The 22,849-nt window shown below is 46.0% G+C and overlaps 1 protein-coding gene across 1 annotated transcript in view; it reads right to left on the bottom strand.

Moving 5' to 3' along the window:
* The window catches only part of LOC147666472 (complement C4-like), a 188,568-nt gene that overhangs the window by 61,085 nt on the left and 104,634 nt on the right, over nucleotides 1-22,849 (bottom strand). The window contains exons 4-6 of the mRNA XM_086949063.1: nucleotides 17,812-17,886; nucleotides 14,294-14,396; nucleotides 13,518-13,607 (exon numbers count right to left, since the gene is read on the bottom strand). Of these exons, the coding sequence (XP_086805189.1) occupies nucleotides 13,518-13,607; nucleotides 14,294-14,396; nucleotides 17,812-17,886 (268 nt within the window). The remainder of the gene's footprint in view (nucleotides 1-13,517; nucleotides 13,608-14,293; nucleotides 14,397-17,811; nucleotides 17,887-22,849) is intronic.

Raw genomic sequence — 22,849 nt, 5'->3', positions numbered from 1 at the left:
TACTGACTTAGCCTGATTTCTTTTTATTTTTATTTTTCTTCCTTAGCGTGTTTCGAGCTAAAGCTTTCTGTTAGTAGGGAACGGTGATCACTTCATATTTTTATGTGTCCTTTTCACTAGGGGGTACTTCTGGTCGGACCAGACGAGTTCCCTCCAATAAATGGTCCGGGGTGGAACGAGATTATCGATCAAAAGGGGAACATATATTCCTTCATTAGGGTATCATCCTGGACAGACCGAGCGATGTACTTCCACTTACTAGGGTAGCCTCCTGGACGGACCAGATGGTCTACTTCCATTAAATGGCCCATGAGCGGGGAGCATATGTCCTCCATAAGGGTAGTCTCCTGGGCGGACCATGCGAGCTACCCCCCAAACAGTGGGGAGTGGGTAGGACTGACGAATTCACAAAGGGGCATAACCTACCCTTTACTGCTTGCAAAGACTAGATAGAATATTTCTACTCCACGTTGTTTGCAGGCAGAAAATACCTCAAACGAAACAATTCCTGGAACAACAATGTCCAGGCAACCAACCAATCAGTGGGGAGAAAAACAGGCATGACGGATTACAACGGGGACAAACGTCTGCATTACCTGCCCTTCGCTATCCAGAAAGGAAGACAGAATATTTCTACTCGTCTCAGTTTGTAGACAGGGAAGATCTCAAAGAGCAACAATCGATTATTAATCGATTTCAAACAATCCAGTGGGGAGAAAAGTAGGCATGACGGATTACAACGGGGACAAAAGTCTGCATTACCTACCCTTCTCTATCTGCAAAGAGGGACGACGTTCCTATTCGCCGCTGTTTGCAAACAGAGAATGTCTCGTTCTCAAAAGAGAACCAATATGTCAAGTAGCATTCAAAGCTAAATGAACCAATACCAACAATATCAGTATACAAATACCGATTTCAATACAAACAATCAATCAATCAGGTGGATAGAACCACCCTACCAATCAGGCGTAAAAACACCCTACTTAATCTTACCCGGACCGGACCATACGGACAGTTCTTCATCTCCCTCCTCCAGCGCCCGATCGTTCTCTTACTCCATGTAGCATTCCTGTGGGATTCCAGTCAGGACAATAGGTCACTCAAGGGAGGTCCGTTCAGAATTGGTGAAGTTCTTTCGATCGGCAGCCGGGCGAGGGCCCTCTCAAGGCAGGCATACCCCGATCATTTAGATGTTCACTTCTTCGTCTGGATCTCTCTTACCGAACCTTATGTCACTGATGGACCCCGCGTTGGGACGCCAATTGTGGAAGATGAGCCCATATTACTATCGATGCCCAGGCCGCTGGCGCAAACCGCCTCTTAGTTCCCATGTTGAATAGTTACCAAATAAAGAGACGGGCGCTGGAAGCAGGAATCAAGAACAGAGTTTAATTCTCATGAGGAGAGCCAGTCATTTCGGACACGAAACACAGTGTCTTTCGGGAGGTGCTCTAACAAGTGAGCTGAGACTCTTGCTTTTATACCTTACAAAACATTTGGCATTACAGTCACAGCATTGTGAAACGAAGGAAAGATAACCCTATAATCCTCGTGTCAATCCTACCCCACATGTGTTCACAATAGGGACCCTTGACCTGCTGATAAGAGGGGAGGGCAATCACGCAGCTGAGTGTTCCGTCAACTGTTTAGGATGTGTACGCCTGATCATAGCCCAGGGGGTGGGGTGGCTAGGATCAATAGTGGGTCCTTTGAAGAGGAGTGACTTCATACAATAAGGGCAGTAAATGGTATCTCCTGGCTTAGGCGATGGCCCCGGACACGTGTGGTCAGCCGGACTCGGGGGAAGGGGTCATCAAAGGAGTGGTATTCATGCTGCGTGGACAATCGAGCGCGGAGGGAAGGCTCGTCAACAGAGGGGTATTCATAGAAGGAAAGGAGGTGTTGGTCAGGCGCGGCCGTGACTCTCAAGGACAGGGCCTTGCAGAAGAAGAAGGTTTATGACTTGCCCATGTGAGGAGAAGGGGGGGGGGTCAGGGTGCGCGCAGAGTCAGAGTCGCCAAGAGAGAGAGAGGTCTTATGACCCGTACGAGAGAGAGCGGGGGCAGTCAGGTGCAGCTGGGGAGGGCTACGTCAGCTAAGGCGAAGGATGCCTCTTCAAGAAGGAATGGGGGGGGGGGTTTTGTGCGAGTCAAGTAGGAGAGTTGCCTTTCACAGTAGGGTCGCGCAGAGGGAGAGGGTTTCATGGTCTATGCATGAGAGAGGGTTTAAGATACGCGCAGGAGAGAAGCCGGGGATTCCAATGGGTGAAAGGCCATGGTGCCTGGAATAGTCGTACATATGCATATGGGTACGGGCTCTTACTGGCAGGGTGATACGGTCAATAATTTACAGTAGTCATGGCGCTCACAGGGAGAGGAGTGGGAGAAGAAGGGGAATGAATGCTGTCTATGTACATCAATTTCTTCAACTTTCACATGTGCTTTTACAATGCATGCAATGTAATGGCGATCTACATCGTTGTGGAGAAACTGAGGCTCTTCCGTTTCCTCACAACGAAATGCATCGTGCACCGCCCCTCAGCCGGCATGAAGCTGAACAGGAACCAGGGAGAGGAACCATGAGGAGTGCGAGGTAAAGGGGATTGACCTGGGGGAGTGGGGGGTAGTGTTTTAGGGTTAAGGGTAGTGCTGTGGTGTGTGTGTAGTGCAGGGTAGTGTTTTAGGGTTTATGGTAGTGTTGGGGGGTCATGCAGGGTAGTATTTAAGTGTATGGAGCTTACTGGGGGTCGGGGGAGAGTTGTGCTGGAGGTAGTGGTTTACGGATTAGGGTATTGCCATGGTGTGTGTTTAGTGCAGGGTGGTTTTGTTGGGTCTAGGGTAGTGTCAGGGTGTCGTGCAGGGTAGTCTTAATGTAGAGAGAGTACTGGAGGTTAGGGAGGGTCGTGCAGGGGTACTAAATTAGGGTTTAAGGCAGGAGGGGAGTGTCACTTACATTGCATACTTTTACCATGAGTATAGCTTTACCACGCATGCCTTAGCATTGTAATGGTATACGTGGTAAAAGCATATGTAAATAAATGTAAATGTATTTATATAGCGCAAATCGCCCACATCGCAAGCATCTATGCGCTTGCTTAGGGAACCCGTCCTGGTATTCCCCTGTGAGATACCCCGGCAGGGTATCCACAAGGTGAAAGCCAGGCATCCCGCCACGAGGGGCCGTTGTGGAGATTAAGCAAGCTACTGCCCAGAGTCGCAGAGTGTGAACCCGTGAGTCGAGTAGGCACCGGAGTGAGAATTATCGAGTCCGTGGAATTATTGAGCCCAAACCCCGTCGGGGCGGGGAATTGAACCCTGGTCCAGGGCCGATCTCAGCTTCCGAGTCTGCCGCCTCTAACCCCTGAGCCACACTTCTTTACATATGCGTGGTAAAAGTATGCGATGTAATGGCATATTGTTGTAATTGCAACACGTAGTAATACACGCGTTGTAATGGCATGCGTGGTATTAGTATGCTTTGCAATGAGTCATATTCCAACTGCTGTACCCTAATCAACCAATGTCAACTGGCGAACCCAAATCAACCGACATCAACTGCTGTACCCCAATCAGCAAACGTCAACTGCCGAACCCTAATTAACCAATGTCAACTGCCATACTGAAATCAACTGCCCTCAACTGCTGTACCCTAATTAACCTACATCAACTGCCATACCCTAATCAACCATTGTCAACTGCCAAACCTTAATAAACCGACGCCAACTGCTGTACCCTAATTAACTGACGCCAAATACCATACCCTAATCAACCGACATCAACAGCTGTACCCTAATTAGCCAACGTCAACTGCCTTACCCAATTAACCAACAACTGCTGTACCCTAATCAACCGACCCGAATCTACGAATACTAGTGTTGAGGCTTTTACACTTTCAGACCTCGCTATAAACAACTTTGACAATTTTGTACATGTTTTGGGCACTATTAAACTTCAGAATGTTTCCTGGACACATGCTAACCTCTGTGGGTATGCACATACCATTTTATGGACATAATTAAGATGGGACTTCATGTACGTCTCACACTAGGAACGCTACAAGTCATTGTATATCAAAAGAACCATACTCAGGTTTGATCACATAATAGACAGCTGGATTAGGCCTCTCACACCTGCCCAGGGCCTACTGGCCATATACAGAGGTCAATGTTTTTCAGTAGGAAAGTCGAGGGCCTGAAACACATCCTATGTCCACCTGTGCCAAGAACTGCCTAACTAAGCTTACAGCATTGTTGAAGACTTTTCGGGTTCTCCTATAATATTCTCCTGAAGCATTAAAGCACATCTGCTAAAAACGAGTATATTAAGTATGAAACTCATTTCATGTGCATCTACTTCACTATTGTCCAGTGCCTTGCAAATTCCATGTGTAGAATTTAGGCATCTGGGATTTCAGAAAACTCACTTCAAAGGATTGTGGAATAGATAATAGAGACAATGTTCCCCAGATGAATGGCAAAAAGGCATGTGAAGCACTGGCAACAGGCTTTTGTTGTTCGTGAACCAGAGAGATGGTATGTTTGGGTGTGCACAGGCCACTTTCATCTTTACAATTCCATCCTGACCGGCACCTTGACTCACTTGATTACAAACTCGCCACCTGAATGGATTTTGGACACCGATGTAAGGTACCATCAGACTGCAGACAAAGAAGAGCAAGAAAGAAAAAAAAACAAGGCAAAAGGCCTTCTCCATCCTTGCACCCAGGATCTGGAAGAACATCCCTGTAAGCTTCAAAACTGAATGCCTCAACTTCAAGGGTATTTTGACCAATGGGACACTTTAATAGATGCATTTGTGGGGAGCCAAAAGCACAGTTTTTACAATCTTTGCGGTGGTGAAGAGATCGATCTAAGGTATTACCCATTTGTGGAAAATACCTTGTGCTACCGCTAAATATAAGTGCCACGCAAGTTCCTCTAGGCGTCGGCAGCTGAGTTTGGGATGTATGACATTACAACGCATGCTTTTACCACGCATGCCTTTTCAACACGGTTTTTACAACGCAAACCTTTACAACGCATAGCACTTTGGGGTGCTGGATAGTGAATAGTTTAATTTACTATTCCAACTCCAGTCCCCGTGGACACTAGGGAAGGTGTTGGATAGTAAATTAAACTTATTCCCTATCCTAGAGCGCCCCCCCAGCGCAATGCGTTGTAATGGTTTGCCTTGTAAAAGTTGCGTCGTAAAGGCACTGCGTGGTAAAAATTGCGTTGTAAAGGATGTTTCCCCTGAGTTTGTCCACCCTGATGTTTAGAGATCCTGCCAAGTGGTGAACCACAAGAATACCCTGGTTTTCCAGCCAATTCCAGAGGCATAAGGCCTTCTGGCAAAGGGTGCACAAGGCCACTCTACCTCTGTTGCAATAACACAGGATAGTGGTGGTGTTTGTGAGCACCTGCACCAGCCTCCCTTTGATGGATGGTAGGAAGGCCATCAACGGCAAGCGGCTGGCCTACAAATGCTGGGGGTTGATGTGGAGCAAGTCCTCTGAACTCCACCTCTCCCAAGAGGCTGCTCTTACCCATAGGCAAAGTTTCGGCCACCACTGTCAGCTTTGGGTTGGGTAGGAAGAGAGGTCTGCTGCTGACGCAATTATGGCGCAGCGACCACTACTACAGGTCTTTTGCTGTCTCCTACGAAATGTGGACATAATAGGAGCTGTCACCCTGATGCTGTGCTCACTGGGACTTCAAATCTCACTAACGAGCCCCATTATGCCACCTGGCATGCTTGATCAACAAGATGCAGGAGACCAAGCAGCTTCACAGTCATCCTCGACGAAATTCCAGGACAGAGGTTAAAACATTGCGATCATAGCCTGAATGTCTTGGACTCTCCGTTCGGGGACGAAGGCACACACTGTACAATGTCCAGAATGGCTCAGATGAAGGGGAGTGTCTGTGAAAGAGCCAGATGGGACTTCGGCATGTTTGTAGAGAACCCCAATGATACTGGGAGGTTTGCCCTAGCCTGGAGGTGTGTGACGACTGCCAGGGGTGAGCCCGCCTTCAGCAGCCAGTCATTGAGGGGGAGGACTGAAATCTTGACCTCCGAAGATGTGCAGCAACTACTGCCATCACTTTAAAGAACACCCGAGGGGCACTGGTGAGGCCAAAAGGAGGCACAGTGAACTGAAAATGCTCCTTTCCCCTCATGAACTGGAGATAGTGCCTGTGGGCCTGCAGGACAGGGATGTGGAAACAAGCATCCTGGCTGTCCAACTCTTCTATCCAGTGTCCATGTTTGAGGGGAGACAAGACCTAGGCCAAGATGAGCATCTCAAAGTTGTCCTTTAGCAGGAAGACATTGAAAGGGAGAAGGTAAAAAATAGAATGAAGGCTTTCTTGGGCACCAGAAAGTAGCAGGACCAAAGCCTACTTTTGATACTGCTAACCTCACTGTGGCTCCTTAAGCCAGAAAGGCCTGCAATTCCTGTAGCAAGAGGGACAGATGGTCCTTTGTCAGCCATTCTGAGGGTGATGGAAGGTGCAGCAGGTTGACAAGAAATGGTAGAGTATTATCCCACTGAATAATCTATTAGGACCCACTTGTCTGAAGTAATTGCAGTTGCACCCACGCAGAAAATGTACAATACTGCTTACAACGGGATGGCTGTGTGTCTCAAAGCGCACACTAAAGAGGTTTTGAGGCAGCTGGAGGGGCAGAAGACTCAGCTACATTCTAGCCCTATTGTCCACATGACCTGTTAGTAGCACGGCCTCTGTGTTGAGCAGTTTGAAGAGTTTGTTGGGTAGGCTGCACTTGCTGGTTATACTGGATGTCCTTACCATAGCGTCAAAAGGGGCAAAACTGTTAGTGTGGTTGACATGGTAGGCATGACAGGCCTAAGGAGTGCAGCATGGCCCGACTAGCCTTAAAGCGCTCAAGGGCCAAGTCTGCCTTCTCATGAAAAAGGCAAGAGCCTCTGAAAGATATGTTCATTAATTTGAATGGACTTCTTCAGAGAAGCCTGTGGACCTCATGCAGACCGGCCTCCTGAGAGCCACACTTGTGCCACTTGCCTTACTTAAGCAATCAGTGATGTCCAAGCCACAATGGATAGTTACATTTTGTGGCATTGCAATAACCCTGAATTGTTTGTGTGGGGACAGGACATAAATCATCATGGCGACCAGGCAAGATTTATGCAAAAGCATAGGTATAATGCCCTATAAGGCAGCCATATTGATGGAGAGTAGGGTTAAGCTGGTGGAGGAAAACATAGGTCTCCCAAAGGTCTCAATACATTTCGTTTCCCTGTCTGGTAAGGTGGTAGGGAATGCATTGGGGTTGACATTACTCATTGAGGCCTGCATTACTAGCTTTCTTGTGTGGGGTGCTGAGCAAAATAGTGCTGGTCGCCTGGGACAGGATGACGGCGGCCCGGAACAGGATTTTGCCCAAGCACCTAGACGGGTGTCTGTGAGTGTGAGAAAGTGGATTATTAGCTTGGGTGGATGGGAATCCACCTCAAATATTATGGTCACTAATCTTGTTGGGTCCAGTAAGAGTTTCAGTCACTTAAACCTGAGCTGAACCCCTAGTAACCATGGTACAGAGTAGACAGGCTTTACTTAAGAAAATGTGTAAAGCGCTTTAGAGTACCAAAACAGTTAAAACGTTGAAAACACAACACAAAGAAATCGCTCTTCACTTTATAAAAAAAGAAAATGTAATGAACAAAATGACTCCAACATTACAAAAATCCAATAAGAAGAACCAGAGATGTAGATTTTTGAAGTTTTGTATAAAAACAGCACCAACAAGTGCAAAGTGCCAACCACAGCAATGGTTCACACTACGCTAAGGCAAGAGTTACGTTTGTTTCTAAGTCCCCAGATTTTAGGTTTAGGCAGGAGGAGTACACTCTGACACCAGTCTAAGGTTTCAGCACCCTAACAACAGTGCTTAATGGTCAGGACTCACTCCACAGATGTAACAATAGGGTTAGGGCAGGTCCAGTAGAAACAAGTCAGTTGCGCGCTTCTAGGAAGGTGGGCTTCCTGCAACTTTAGTGTCCCTATAGTTAAACCGGAGGTCAGCCAACTGACCCTTGGAGACCATGTATTTGTACTCGGTACACGTGGAAGCAGATCCAGCCTTTAGGATTCTCCTTACAGGTCTCAACAGCAGGGGCAGGTCTTCTTCAGTCTTCTATAGGCCCAGTAGTGCTCTGAAGAGGGTGCCCAGGGGTGCAACATTTTTCCCTGCACTAGCTGTGGGGGTCCTGGCTCTTCCCTAACCAATATAGAAACAGTACCCAGGGGTAACCAAATCCACTTTTGCAGAGGTTACTGTGTGCCCTACTTCAAACAATGACACAGTGACCCTTTCTACCTAAATCCAAAATGGCAGAACCTTTGCAGTGCTGTAGAGGTGCGGTCTAGAGTAATCCCTTCTCTGTGGTCACTCAAAACTGGTTCTGAGGGCAGATCATCTCCTGCTGCAATTGGTGCCTGGCTACCTAGAAACACAAAGGAGGAGGCGGTCCCAGGGGTTAGCTACATCTACCTGTGACAGGGTAAGCATCTTTGGAGTTAATTCAGTTGCTGGGCACAGCCCAGATGGTCATCCTACCAGAGGAACAGAACATCTCCCAAACTTAAGGCCTTTGTCTCAAGTCTGGGAGAAAGTTCACACCTCATCAAAGGGCTATTCAGTCTCGGGTGATGTCTGGAACATCATGCAAATGGCCTTCGGCAGGATTTAGGCAGATAAAAGGCGACTTTTTAAAAGTGCGCCCTGTAAACAAACGTGTACATATCCGACAACCTATGAATATTGGGCTAATAATAAACATTTAAAAAAATCCAAGAATTAATTTTGTTACTGTTTCCTAAGTAGAAAGAACATTATTTTTATTGACATATTATATACCAATGCTTTTTGGTGTAATAGCTAAACATGTTACAGTGAAAATAAGTTTTTTTACCCTGTCACTCTAAGGACATATCTAGCACTGTTTGTTTTTGTATATGTAAAAAATTTTTTCAATAAAAATATTTTGAACTCAAAAAAAAAAAAAAAAAAACTTCTACATGACCTAATTTTATATATTGTGCACCATACCTTAAGCATTAAGTTATGGTGAATTAGAGGTGACTTATTATTATTTATAAAGAGGTTTTAGGCTGGTCAAAAGGGATGTTTTGCCAGATCAAATTCACAGTTTTAAAACAGCACCCAGAAGCTACAGTAGTAAGCCTTCTGTCATGTTTTGCTCTGCCACTCTAGTGTTGTCATGAAGTGTCCTGCGATCCACTACGGGCATTTAACTTACAGGCACTTGGTACACTTTGTACCACAAACTAGGGACATTTATGTAAGTTAAATATGCCAATTAGGAGCCTGGACAACTTCTAAATGTTTTAGGGGTCAGAGCACATGCACTGAAGCCTGGCCAGCAGAGTTCCAATGCGAAAAGCCTGTAGCATCAGCCCCAAAATAATTAGGGCGATCATGCAAAAACAGGCAATTTACTATAGTGGGAGGTTCATTGAACAGAAGCAGGGGCTCAGTATTTGTTTGCCCAGATACTGCAGTGAGGACCTAAGTCTTCACTGCCACAGTGGGTAACTGGAGGTCAAGAACCTTGAGCTCCCTTCACATGACCATTGCAAAGGAGGCACACTCTTCTGTGGCATGGCCCAAATGCAAAACAAGTCCAGTGTCTGGGTAGATGTCCAGGCCACTGGAATCCTGAAGGTGCAGCATCATACGCATGGTTCACAGAATTTGTTCAAAATAGTATTGAGGGTTTGGGCCCTCCCCTGTAGTTGCGGCTTTGTATGGGAGTCTGATGGACCTTCTCTTAAACCAGTAATTGCGTGGAGGCTACCCTTGCTTGGAGATGCAGAACTTCACGTCAGAGTCCCGAGTTGCCTTGTGGTTTCATTAAGGTGCAGTTACTACAGGTCTTGGAGTTGTGTTCCGACCTCAGGCAGCACAGACAAGCCAGTTTTTGATCCATGTCTGGTGGTGCAGACATAAAAGAACAGTGTTCAAGTGTGGTGCCTTATGCAGTTCCGCTACACTTCCGGAAGGATGAAGTCAGCATAGAGCTGCATGCTGCCACCTATCGGCATGCAGGAGTAGTGCTTAAAAGTTCAGATCCAGGTTGATGCCTGGGGAATATTCAAACGGTGAGAAATCTGCATAAGAAATACATTATTTAGGCTTCGCTTGAAAGGAACAGAATCAAGAACGTAGGTACAAGAAGCTACACCTAATGCCATTCAGCTGTTATTGTTACTCGATATGCACTTTCATTATTTCTGATAAACACCACGACATGAACCAGCATAAGGGTGTTTTACTACATGCAGAAAAGGATGATTTACAGGGACAAAATCTGTGTTCTTGTCCTGGTAACAATAATGAGAGATGAATAGGTTTCCCACTACAGTCTTTTTTGACCATCTCCCTTGGTGGGTCATTGTAACACTGTTCTATGATTATACTGGACCCTACCAAATTGTTTAATTTATTTATTTATTTATTTATGTATTCCATTTGTATAGCGCATTATCACCGATTGGTCTCTAACTGCTTGTACTCTAAAACTGATCGTTATAGAAAACAGGAAACCAAATTATATCAAACCCCACGCTTCTCGAAAGAGCACCGTTTTTAATATTCCCCTAAAAGGCAGTAGATTCGGTTCCTTCCGTAAACCTAATAGTAACTTATTCCAAGCTGCCGGTAGGGTAGTTGAAAAAGCACGTCCACCGAGGGTGGTCATGTGGTAGGTGTCCTCAGACGAGCGCAGGGTCCTTCTAGGGATATACTGCACCAGTCTGGCTTTAATGTAGCTAGGAGCATTACCATAGACCGCCTTATGTGCGATGCACAGACCTTTGAATAAAATCCTCTGCCTAATGGGGAGCCAATGTAATTGGCATAAAAGAGGAGAAGCATGCGTGCTTCTAGGTTTCCCAAAGATCAGTCTAGCTGCATCATTCATCACTATTTGCAGTCTCGAGAGTTGTTGCTGAGGGAGCCCAACATAGAGGGCGTTCCCATAGTCCAAACGTCCTTAAAGTAGAAAAAGACAGCATTGGAGAGATTTTCCGGAGTTGCCTTAGGAGGCCAACGCATGTGCCCACCACCGACGACACTTGGTTTTTCATAGATAGGTTATCATCAATGTGGATGCCCAGGCTTTTCTCCACCCTAGCTGGTGTCGGGGTCCTACCCAACTCCTGAGGCCAGAGGTGATCGTTCCATGGGTTGCCCGAGATGGTAATGGGCAACACTTCGGTCTTCTCTGGGTTGATCTTCAAGGAGTTGGAGGACATCCAATTACTCGTGAACTTTAAGATGTTATGTAACCTGGCTTGGGCTCCAGGTGAATCCTCAATTTGTATGATAATCTGTGTGTCGTCGGCATAGTTGTAAATCTGACACTCCATCTGATTAAGAGCAGAGCTCAGTGGCTGTAAGTATATGTTAAAAAGGAGCGGTGAAAGGGCAGATCCCTGCGGTACTCCACAGGTTATAGCCGCTGATGTAGAGACCAGATCTAACAGCTGGACCCTCTGCGATCTTCCCTGCAGGAATGAGGTTAGCCAGCCCAGCGCGGTCCCCCCGATGCCCAGATCTCTCATGCGTTTCAACAGTAGGTTGTGACTCACCGTGTCGAACGCGGCTGAGAGATCTAATAGCACCAGGGCCCCCGGGATCTTTTTGTCAGCTCTACATCTTAATTCATCCAGGATGGATACCATCACCAGCTCCGTGCTATGATGTTTTCGAAAGCCAGCCTGATTTCGTTCTAACAGAGCGTTGGTCTCCAGATGTTTTGAGAAGTGCATCAGAACGTGCTGCTCAATCATTTTGGCTAGAAAAGGTAATTGAGAAATGGGCCTATAGTTTTTTAGATTTTTAACGTCGGCCCCAGGTTTCTTTAGAAGCGGGATCAACCGAGCCTCTTTGAAAGAAATTGGGACCTGTCCCATCTCTAGGGATCAATTAAAGAGGGTAAGGACATCCTCTTCGAATCCCGACATCGCAAGCTTGAAAACACTAGGTGGGCAGGGGTCTGCCTGAGAGCCAGAATTTACTCTCTCTGCCAGACTAGCCAACATCTCCTTAGTAATCAAGGGTAATGTGTTTAAGAAGTGGTGTACCTCAGGGGTCCTGGATTTTGGGAAAAATAATTGTTGGAGCTTTTAGAGAGTTGAATTTCAGCATTTATGTGGCAGGAGTCTTCCATGAAAGACTGATTTACAATTTCAGGTATTGATTTTCAGGTCTTTTTGAGGTAAAGTTCACAAAGGACCCATTTTGCCAACAAGGGCTGTGCACATTTTATTTTCAAAGCGTTGTAAATGGAGCAAAGCCATGAATATTCAAGGTGCAGGCCAAGGCAATAAATGAACCAACAATCCAACTCATTTTGCTCATTTCATCTAATGTGTGTGCATCATTCGGTTCGAACTGGATCATGCTTTTCTGACCAGGGATAACCACACAAACCTGAAATCCTTTTATTTCTAAGGTACCCTGATGGACTGGATTTGTGTGGTTTTCTTGTCTAATTTCACTTCACTGTTGGTTTGGAAAAGTGAGTGGATTTCACAAAGTTTGTAATTCAGGTTTTCTTTTTGTGCCCTGTCATAATTAACCTAAAGAGGGTAAAAGATTTACCGGGGTATTTAAAGTTTGGATGCCTGACTGCCAAACTACTAATGTGGAGGAAGCAAGGCACCCACCATATCAGCAACTTACAAACATCTGAATGAACAATTTCTTGCTGGTGGAGCATGATTTTTCACCCAAGTGGAATCTTCCATTGCAGAAAAACACATAGTCCCTCATGTCTGCTCACCGTGTGACACCCTCCACTGTGTCACCCCCTCCTAGTACCCGTCCTGTAGTACCACCTCTCTATTGTCTCATGACTTTGCCTCTTCCTGCCACCACTGTTGGGCCAATGTAAATCCTGGGTGTGGCTATCACGATAGGGGTCCATTTTGCAGTTCTTTAAGGCAAAATATCACCTAAGCACTGGTAGCTTTAGTCTACAAAAATGAGGATATTTTAAAATGCTTATGAGGTGAATCTGGCTTAAATGATGTCACAAATGCTACCTTAATTTGGGCTGCTAGCCAACGCCATATCAGTTAGGGTCACGCCCATCAATAGGGTCATCACAACGGTAGAGTGAGCTGTGGTTCCATCATCAGAAGGGCAGCTTTTTGACACTCTCAAAATAGGGAAGTGGAATGAAAAGCAGAGACATCTGCCTTTTTCTGCTGATATCCCATTTGCTCTTGCCTCTATTACAAGCTCTGTGTCATTTGCAAGCTGCAGGTTTTTTGCAGCTGGAGATTTCACCAACTGAGCTACTGTACTGGTGTAAAGGATGGGCAGAGTGGCTGCCTAGTCACATTCTCCCGAAGACTATACTCCACTGCCCTGTTGAAGACAAATACCAGTGCAAACCATTCTCAGCACTTTTGCTCCTTCAAACACTCCAGAAACCTCACTTACCTTCCGCGCACTGACATACGTCTTCAGAGCAGAGGGCGTTTACCAGTCTGCTCCTGGATGGGAGGTTGTAGAAAATATTGCACCTCTTGGCTGTAGGTGTGAAAGGAGATGGTCAGTGCAGTCAAAAAGACAGAAAAACATAAGCTCAGTTGCAACTCATTCCATGTCCAAATAACTAATCATGACAAGAATACACAAAAGCTTAAATCACTGGATCAGAGGGCCATGGACACTGATGACATCACAAGATGTGCCGCTGACCTTTACTACAAGAAGAGGGCGACATATCGAACATGGGTGGAATGGATACTTTATGACAACATTTCACAGACACAGATAAGGGCAGAAAAGAAGCCTCATGGGGACAGAGGTGTCACAAGGGCAGCTCCTTGTTGGTTCTTGATGCTTACATTAGTGACAAATAGCAGGCCTGTCTGTTCCTTGCTGGCTCCTGCTGGGAGGGGATAGTGCATAACAGCACCCCTATCTTCGCTACCCTGGGACTTGTAACTCAGGTATGGTTTCTCTGAAAGTTGCCACAATCTTGGACGTACAGAGGCTACTGTGAAAGTATGAGGTCACAGCCCGCACGATACCCAAGGACGGGCTGTGACCTGTATGAACTGGGAGTGTTTTCAGCTGGACGACTGAACCTACTGGTATATGCTGGCCATGGAAGACGTTCAAACCAGGCAAACAGGCATGATTCGTACCAGGACACACGGCTGAGCTCAATCAAGTAATTTAGCGACACACGGAGGTCTTCTAGGTCTTACCCGGCTCGTAGAAGTCGTACAGGGTGGCAGAGGCCGGTTGTAATGAACCAACCTTGACAGTCTGGGTGGCTCTAAAGCTGATGAGATCTCTCACATCCGGAACCTGGAGAGAGAAAGTGTTATAATACTAAGCATTAGGGTTCTAACCTCATGAAGGTAACAGCTCACACACTTCTCCCAGAAGATGGCCAGATCAGCAGCATTCACAACTACATTTGTTGTGCTGCTGATGACAGCAATGATGACGGAGCAGCAGCATGTGCAGCGCCTTTATGGAATGGCCAGAAACACGCTTAGATCAGGCATTGAGACTGGCATACCAGCAGCATGGAGAAGTACATGTATACATGCCACTGATGATGGGTGTCCAGCAGCATGGAGAAGTACATGTATACATGCCACTGATGATGGGTGTCCAGCAGCATGGAGAAGTACATGTATACATGCCACTGATGATGGGTGTCCAGCAGCATGGAGAAGTACATGTATACATGCCTGTTGGACCTGGGCCTCTTGGCAGGGTCATCCCTAAACTTTTTGCCTTCCTCCAATACTCTCTCTGACCTATTTTGTTTGGTTTAATGACTCTGGGCACTTTACCACTGCTGACCAGTGCTAAAGTGCATATGCTCTCCCTACTGAAAAGTGTACATGTGATTGATGTCCATGATTGGTTCATTGGATTTACTGTTAGTCCCCAGTAAAGTGCACCAGGAGTGCCAGGGCTTGTAAATGCCAATACTGCTAGTGGGCCTGCAGCGCTGGTTGCGCCACCCACAGAAGCAGCCTTAAAATGTGTCTAGGGTCTGCCATTGCAGAACCTGCGTGCAGTCTGGTACTGTCATGCTGGCTGGGCAAGTGCACACACTTGCCCACCCCCAAACCTTCCCTTAACTTCATATTAGTCACCCCTATGGTAGGCCTGAGGGCAGGGTGCATTGTAAGTGTAAGGTAGGACATGCCCTGATGTGTGTGGCATGTTCTAATAGTGAATTACTGCCAAATTCGTTTTTCACTATTGTAAGGCTACCTGCTCCCTTTAGGCCAGAATGGGCTGCTGGAATTGTTACACTCTATAATCCCAGCAGGCTCAGGGAACATGGTAGAAATTAATGTTTAGTATGCCTGAACTCAGAATAATAAAATACTTCTTTTAGTACAGTTTATTTTAATATCCTGGGTTTGCAAATGCTACTTTTAGAAAGTTAGCATTTGCTTGTCTAACCATTTCAGCCCGCCTCTGCTCTTGTGTGTATCTGACTGTCTGAGTGTGTGAGTGACAGGGCTGGGAGTTGACAGGTTGTGAATAGCAGGATGACACCTTAGTGGGTGGTGGGAGTTTCCCCTGAATGATGCATCAGGCTGTGCTCTGCCTCCACAATGCTGGCTCCGCCCTCCTGGGGAGCGACTGATGACTCAGCCTGCACCTGGCCCAGGAAGGACCGAAGCTTGTCAACAAAGTGCTCAGGCTGCCCCTGTCTTCATAATGCCGGCTCCGCCCCCCTGGGGAGCGGCTGATGTGCCTGCCCTCACACTGAATGCAGAAGCAGAAGTACCCACCACAAGTGCTCAGGAGCTGAGAGCAGTTAGGCAAAGGCCCCCCTGGCCTGTCAGAACAAAAGAAACTGGGTATAAAAGAAGGAGCCCTGCTCCTTGTAAATTAGATCCTGTTTGCGCTACAGAAGAAACTCTGCCCGAAGAGAAGGACCTGGAAGGACTACAAGGAAGAGTGCTGTCTCTGGCCTGTGTCTGGTGCCTTGCTGCAGAAGGAGAGGAAAAGAAGAGACTACAAGAGACTTTTGCTTTTATTGAACTTTGTGCCAAACTCTGCTGAAAGATCTCCAAGGGCTTGCCTGAACTTGCCCCCTGACCAGCGCCCCAGGAACAGTGGGCGCTACCCCCTGAAGAAAGCTACTGTGTGTGCTGCTTATCGCTGCAGCGCTGACTGAGGAGTCTGGGAGCGTTGTGCATCCCTGCCACGCTCCCCGTGATCCAGGGCATCGATATCCCCCCAAGCACCGTGACCGGGGCCCAAAGCGACAGCAAGAGCAACGTGAGGCCCAGCCGCCGCTGGCCCGAGCACCGTGACTGCCTCTGCCTGGGAGCCCCGAGAGCAACGTGAAGGAGGACCCGTCCGGTTCAAGCGCCCGAGTTGACTGCGCCTCGCGCCGTCAACCCCTCTGCAAAGACGGACTGCCGCCCTGTGATAACCCCCCTCTGGTCGGCATCCTGCCCGACAGCTCAGCTGTGAGCGCACAGCTGCAACCAGCACTTTGGCTGGGTACGTCCCGCACTTGGGGACCGTACTGCCACTTGCCGCCACCACACAGCCGCCGCCTTCAGGGTCGGAGCGAACTCCAAAGGAAGGACCCTGCCGCCACCAAGCACCGCCGCCCCGGGTGACACGTGACCTGCCCGGCTGAGAGCCGCAGCGCGCATCGACCCCAGAGAAGCAACGCGACGTGGGACAGGCCCACCCTTCCAGCCGTCCGCTCCACAAGAATTTTAAGGTACTGTGTCTTTGCCCCTCGTGGTGCGAGCGTCCTGCAAGCTGAGCTCGCACCGCGCTGTGTGACCTCGGGCGCCCCGGGAGCCTCGCAGTTGCTGTCTGCTTCACAGCGCGAGCCGCCCCTGAGACAGAGGCTCGCACTGCTCCTGGCCCCCGAGGCCCCGCCTGACGCTCCCTGTGGCCCGCGGCCCCCTCTCCTCTAGTCGAGCCCCGAAGGGTGACTCAATTCCAGAGCAGACCCGGCCGTGCCTTTCGCGGCCCACGCGGGAAGCGTGAGCTTTGGCAGGCCGGGCCCGATTTTCTCCGAGGAAGCGAGCGGAGACGGCAGAAAGCGCATTGAGGCGCTATAAAACACTGAACCTTTCCAAACCTGGGCAGAAGGCCCAAAAGATTGCATTTGCTTAAGAACTGTGACTTTTTGCTAAGAATCACTGGAACCGTTTTTAAAGTAAACAAGCCTGCTTCTAAAAAGTATATAAAGAGAATATATTTTTACAAATACAGTTTGGTGTCATTGTGTGGTGGGTTGGTGGTGATGGTGTAATATTGCAAATGTTTAACCCTATGTGCCCCAGAGATTAGCCTAGACTGCTTAAGCCACACTACCTAGAGGGTAAGCAGAGGTTGTCTTGAAGGTAACCCTTAGCCCTGACGTGGAAGAGAGGGTCCCTGCTTGTCGCCAGTGCTGCACTGCGCCAACTAGAGACTCCCCCTTCCAACAATGCCACTGATGATGGGTGTCCAGCAGCATGGAGAAGTACATGTATACATGCCACTGATGATGGGTGTCCAGCAGCATGGAGAAGTACATGTATACATGCCACTGATGATGGGTTGTCCAGCAGCATGTAGAACCACCTCTAGATGGGCCACCTCGGCAAGCACACAAACTACACCAGTGTCGCCACTATCCAGATGAGAGAGGACTCATGCCTTGACTGATACCAAAAACCGATTTGCAGGTGTTCAGATAAGCTAAATGATATTTGCTCTTCCATGTCGATCTTACCGTTTCGAAATAGAGAAGAAGTCGGCCATGCATGTACTCATAGTGGCTGATATAACGGTCTTCCATATCCTTCAGCTAAAGGAAGAAAGCAGAAAAGAACAAACAATGCATCCAAAGGTGGCTCAAATCAGACGTGAAGTGGCATAGATAGAAATATACACATACAGACAGCAAAGTAAAGAGTCGTCGAAAATCACTGCCGTATCAAACTGGAGACTCAGGTAAACAAGCTGGTGCGTGTAAATTCACACACGCAAACACCATACAAAAAGACAAGGAGATGCAAAGAAGCAAAAAAACAATCAGAGGCAAATATATACTTACCCATTTAGGCAAAATCACATGCAGGCAGAAACAAACAGGTACAGCAGAAGTGCCTCTATATAGTGCGAACTGGATTTGACATTCAATCGGTGCACTTTTTAAAAAATTGTATTTAAAGGTGGAAAAAGATGCAGTTTTTTGCACTAACGAACTTTGCACATTGCACTTTTAGTAGTATGCGTACAGCTGAAATATTCATCTTTGCACCATTGCACAATGCACTTTACCTCTCCCCCGTTTACTGTGAAGAGGCGAGATAGTATTCTTGTTTATTATGCACTAAAAGTGTTGTGGTAAATTCCTTCTCTCTTTTGAAAACGTTTAAAGTATTGGGGGGAGGATGCAATAATTCAGAATACTGTTTTCTCCTCAAATTTTACATTTACACGATTGAACAAATTGCACAAATTCTACTTTTTTCTGTTGCTCTCCCTCTTTGGAGCACTGTTCTTTAGGAACCCTGGTTTATTGGAGAATTGAAGTGCTTTTGTACTTTCTTACTGTGTTTTTGGCTAAACATCTGGTCTATGTCACTTTGGCATCATTGCACTTTACTTTACCTCCCCCTTTGGGTAAGGGGGAAGGATATTACTTCGAGCAATTGGGTAAAAGCACTAGGACAGGTTAACCCTTCCTTGTATGGGTAGGGTAGGATGGTTAGGATAGTTAAGTATAGTAATGGGATCTAAAAAGCTCGAACTTTATTGAATTGTAAGCTATACCGGAACCACTGGAAATTCTAGATATCTTAGATACTTAGTTTTCAGGGGGGGGAGCTGCATCAGGCATAAGTGTTATTAAGAGCTCTTACTAGATGTACTGTGCTTGTTGGTGGAAGTGTGAATAGTTTTTTGAAAGCACACAAATGGGGAGCAATGCTAAAATGGTTAGAATCTTTTTCCCCTCAGGTGATCTTTATGCAGGAGACACATCTTAAATCTAACCCCCCCAACTTTGCTCTCTTCAAGAAACATGCCCAAGAATACTTTGATCGTCCCGTGCGGTAGTGCGTGGAGTGGGTATTCTTTTATCTACAGAGTTGGATTGGGAGGTGGGTAAGGTGATCCGGGATGAGGGAGATAGGTGGATTTGGATAGAAGTCCTGGTTAATATGGTCGCCCTAGTCCTGCTTAACTATTATGGACCATTTGGGGATGATTGCGCAGCCGTGAAACAGGTGTATGATCTGCGGGCGAATGCGCATGGGTCTACAATTATGGGAGGAGATTTTAACTTAATACAAGATTTAGCCCCGGACACCTCTAATAAGGGAAAAAAGCAATTGAAACCTAAAACAGATAGACTTTTAAAAATTATAAAAGAGGATTTTGCTTTTTTAGAGCCATGGAGGGTAGATCATCAGAGTTTACGTGCTACTCAGCGAGATTTAAAACAGCATCTCGTTTGGTCTTCTTTTTGCTCAGTAATCATCTCATTAGGGGGTAATCCTCGATTTTATTCTAATCCTTTCTCAGATCACTCTCTGGTTTCCTTGATAATGAACCAAGAGAAAAAATAGCAGGTGGCATTTTGATAAAGCATTGCTATCGGATCAAAAATGGATCGACGAAACCCGAGATTTTATAAGGTGTTTTTTTCAGGAAAATGTGGACACGGCACCAGGCTTTATGGTGTGGGAAGCATTTAAGGGCACTTTTAGGGGATGGGTGGTGGCATACAGGGCCAATCTTTATAAGTTAAGGAAACTTAAGATTGCTGGATTTCTGAAGGCAGTGGAGTGGGCTAGGAAGGAACTCTCGGGTAGGTCAACTGAGGATCCGGAGGTAGAGGCACTCCAGCAAAAATTATTAAGGGCAAAGGAGGAGCTGAAGAGTTTTTTATGCTTGAGGAAATTCTTGGAAGCAAAGCTTCTCAAGAAAAGGTATAGGAAGAGAGCCAGCACATCGGCAAATTGTTAGCTTGGACCACAAAAACGCAACAGAGCAAGCAGTCTATTCCACAAATTAGAGATCCCAGTACTAGGTGCATTGTGAATGATAAAGACGAGATTGCCAACATTTTTATGTCCCATTTTAATAAGATATATGCAGAAGCTCAGATAGTTGACCCTCAAGCTCTTGCAGAATATTTTATGACACTCCAGTTACCTACGATCGGTGAGGAGGACTGAATGCTGCTTAGCGAACCAACCACAATCACAGAATTAAGGGAAAACATTAAAAAAATGGAAAATGAGAAAGCAATTGGCAATCAAAGTCATAAGCACTGAATTATCTCCGCCCATGTGCGGGAACACGGAACATATAGCAGAATACATATATATGTGTATATAGTAGAAAAGGAGTACATAGTACGAAAAAATTATACACATATACTTGTATAAACCAATAATATGCAGCCCTAAACATATCCAATAGGCTAAGAAAGTCAGAATTACATGCCTTTCTCTAGTAATTGCACTCCGAAAAATAACCTTTTACTTTCATCAAAGAAAACAGGTAATGATAGGCAATTAGCCTAAAGAAGGATGCATAAATAAATAACAGAGATATCCATTGAGAACAGGGTTTTCAGAGTTGGGGAAATGCTGGGCGTACAGGCCTTATTGAAACTCAACAGTGTTATGTGATGATGTTTGAAAGCGAAGGTCTAGACAGGTAAGGGGAAGAGCCCTATAACCCCTCTTAAAGTGTGTGGTGGAGACCACACGCTAGATCAAAGTAAACAAATGCCTGTTGCACAACTCCAAGGAAAAAGTACAGTGGTTTCGTGTCTCAGTGGACACTTCAAAGTTCAGGTCGCCTCTGTCGGGGAAAACACCAATGTTTGTACAGTTTAGTTCTTCTTTTATTGTATCTTGTTAGCCAGCCGACACGTGTTTCATCGCATGGGAATATAGTAATTCCGTGACTCCTCAGGGCTGGGGAGGATACAAGATGAACACAAATGGAGCGTACCAAAGTATGGAAAAAGTACACAGTCATTACTTTTGTGGTGTGATTTCGTGATTGTGCTGTAACAATTAAGAGCACCGTGAACTGGAGCAAAACCTGAAGTGGAAGATAAAGAAACCGTACCCACATACCGATGCGGGCAGAGACATTCGGAACAACGAGCTGGGCTGTGGATCGAGAGTGGGTCGAATATGACATGGTGTATCATCGGTGTGAAGAAAACTCAAGTGCTACGTTGTGTGTGAGTGACGTAAAAGAGAAATCGAGTGACTTGGTGGCGTGTACGTTGATGGATAAAAGGTGCAATTACAAAAACGGGGTAATAACTCAAGGACAGAATAGCTGAGCATATGAAAGCAATCCACAAACAGGATCCTAAATACCCTGTAGCATTACATGCGGCCGCATGTTATGATCAGAGTGTGGACAAACGAGTTACCTTTTTCGGAATCGACACAGTGCCACCTGGAATACGTGGCGGGAACAGAGAATTCAAACTAAGGCGCCTAGAAGCTAGGTGGATTCTTTGCCTTCGCACGGTGGAACGAGGTCTTAACTACGATCAGGAGATGCAATACTTCTTAGGCGATTGATTTAAGACACCTCCACTTTTTTCTCATGAATATAAACAATGCAACTGTTTTGTCTACATTTTCGTAAAGTCTTTAAGTAATTTGGAAGTGAATAACCTATTCCAAATCCTGCATTTCTTTCTTTTGCAAATATAGCAATTTTCCAAATCCTGCATTTCTTCCTTTTGCAAATATAGCAATTTTTCTTCTTTTTTTCTTCTTTTCTCTAAAAATACTGCGTTTAACATTTTTAGGCCTGATTTCAATTTTTAGACCTAAGACAAATCACTCATGTACATTTTGCTCTCGACAAGGCATCCATGAAGCAGGGATTAGCACATAACTATAGTGTTTGAACACTGGCTATGTATCTACACACTGTGACAAATGATGTACTTTTAAATTTCTATTTCTAAAATGTTATCTATAGAAATGTACATAATTCGTAATATGGATACCTATGTGATGGGAAAACTTCCCACTGTAAATCTAATTTCAAGTTTTGACTGGTTTTGAATGCAATTTATAATTGGTTCATGATTGTTCGCTCACTGCATGCTATGCGCACAAAACGTCCACACTTTGCACTGCTTATCGGAGGGCACCATTATTAACGATCGAACCTACATTGACATTACAATTCAGACGTCGCGGGCACAGACACAAAATTATCATACAAATGGTCCTGCGATGTCGGTGTCCATATGATGCACAACACAACACTTTAAATCAGCCTAGTCTTTCTTTACATGCTCTAACCATGTTGGACACTAACAGAAGAAACAACCCTTGATTGTGGGTGTCTTTCCTTCTTCTTGGCTTTTTTTGTTTTCTATATTCATAACAAAAACTGCCTCAACCTATCTTCATAAGTTCGGATCTTCAGCCATATTGGGCATATTTCTAAGACTACCGCTAGAGCAGTACATCCGGGGCATTCTGTGTCTATTTAACCACTTCCAGGTCACAGATCACGTGTCTGCACCCGGAACCATGCCGAAGGAACACTCGTCCCACTGGCTTCTCCCTGCACCGGGTAAGAGGATATGTTTTGTCCGTTCGTGAGGACATGATTACTAGCAATTGTTAGAAGAGTTATTCTAACATTATGGAACTCCCATGATTGGTAATCAACTTAGAGAGCCAGTATATAATTTATTTGTACGGATTATTAACCTAAACAGTCGGTGTTTCTCTTTGTCACACTGGCAGAGGAGAGCGTTTGAT

The sequence above is a fragment of the Lissotriton vulgaris genome, unplaced genomic scaffold (assembly GCF_964263255.1).
Source record: "Lissotriton vulgaris unplaced genomic scaffold, aLisVul1.2 SCAFFOLD_3169, whole genome shotgun sequence".
Classification (NCBI taxonomy): domain Eukaryota; kingdom Metazoa; phylum Chordata; class Amphibia; order Caudata; family Salamandridae; genus Lissotriton; species Lissotriton vulgaris.
Note: the sequence above shows the minus strand (reverse complement) of the source record. Positions and strands in the feature narration are given on the sequence as shown.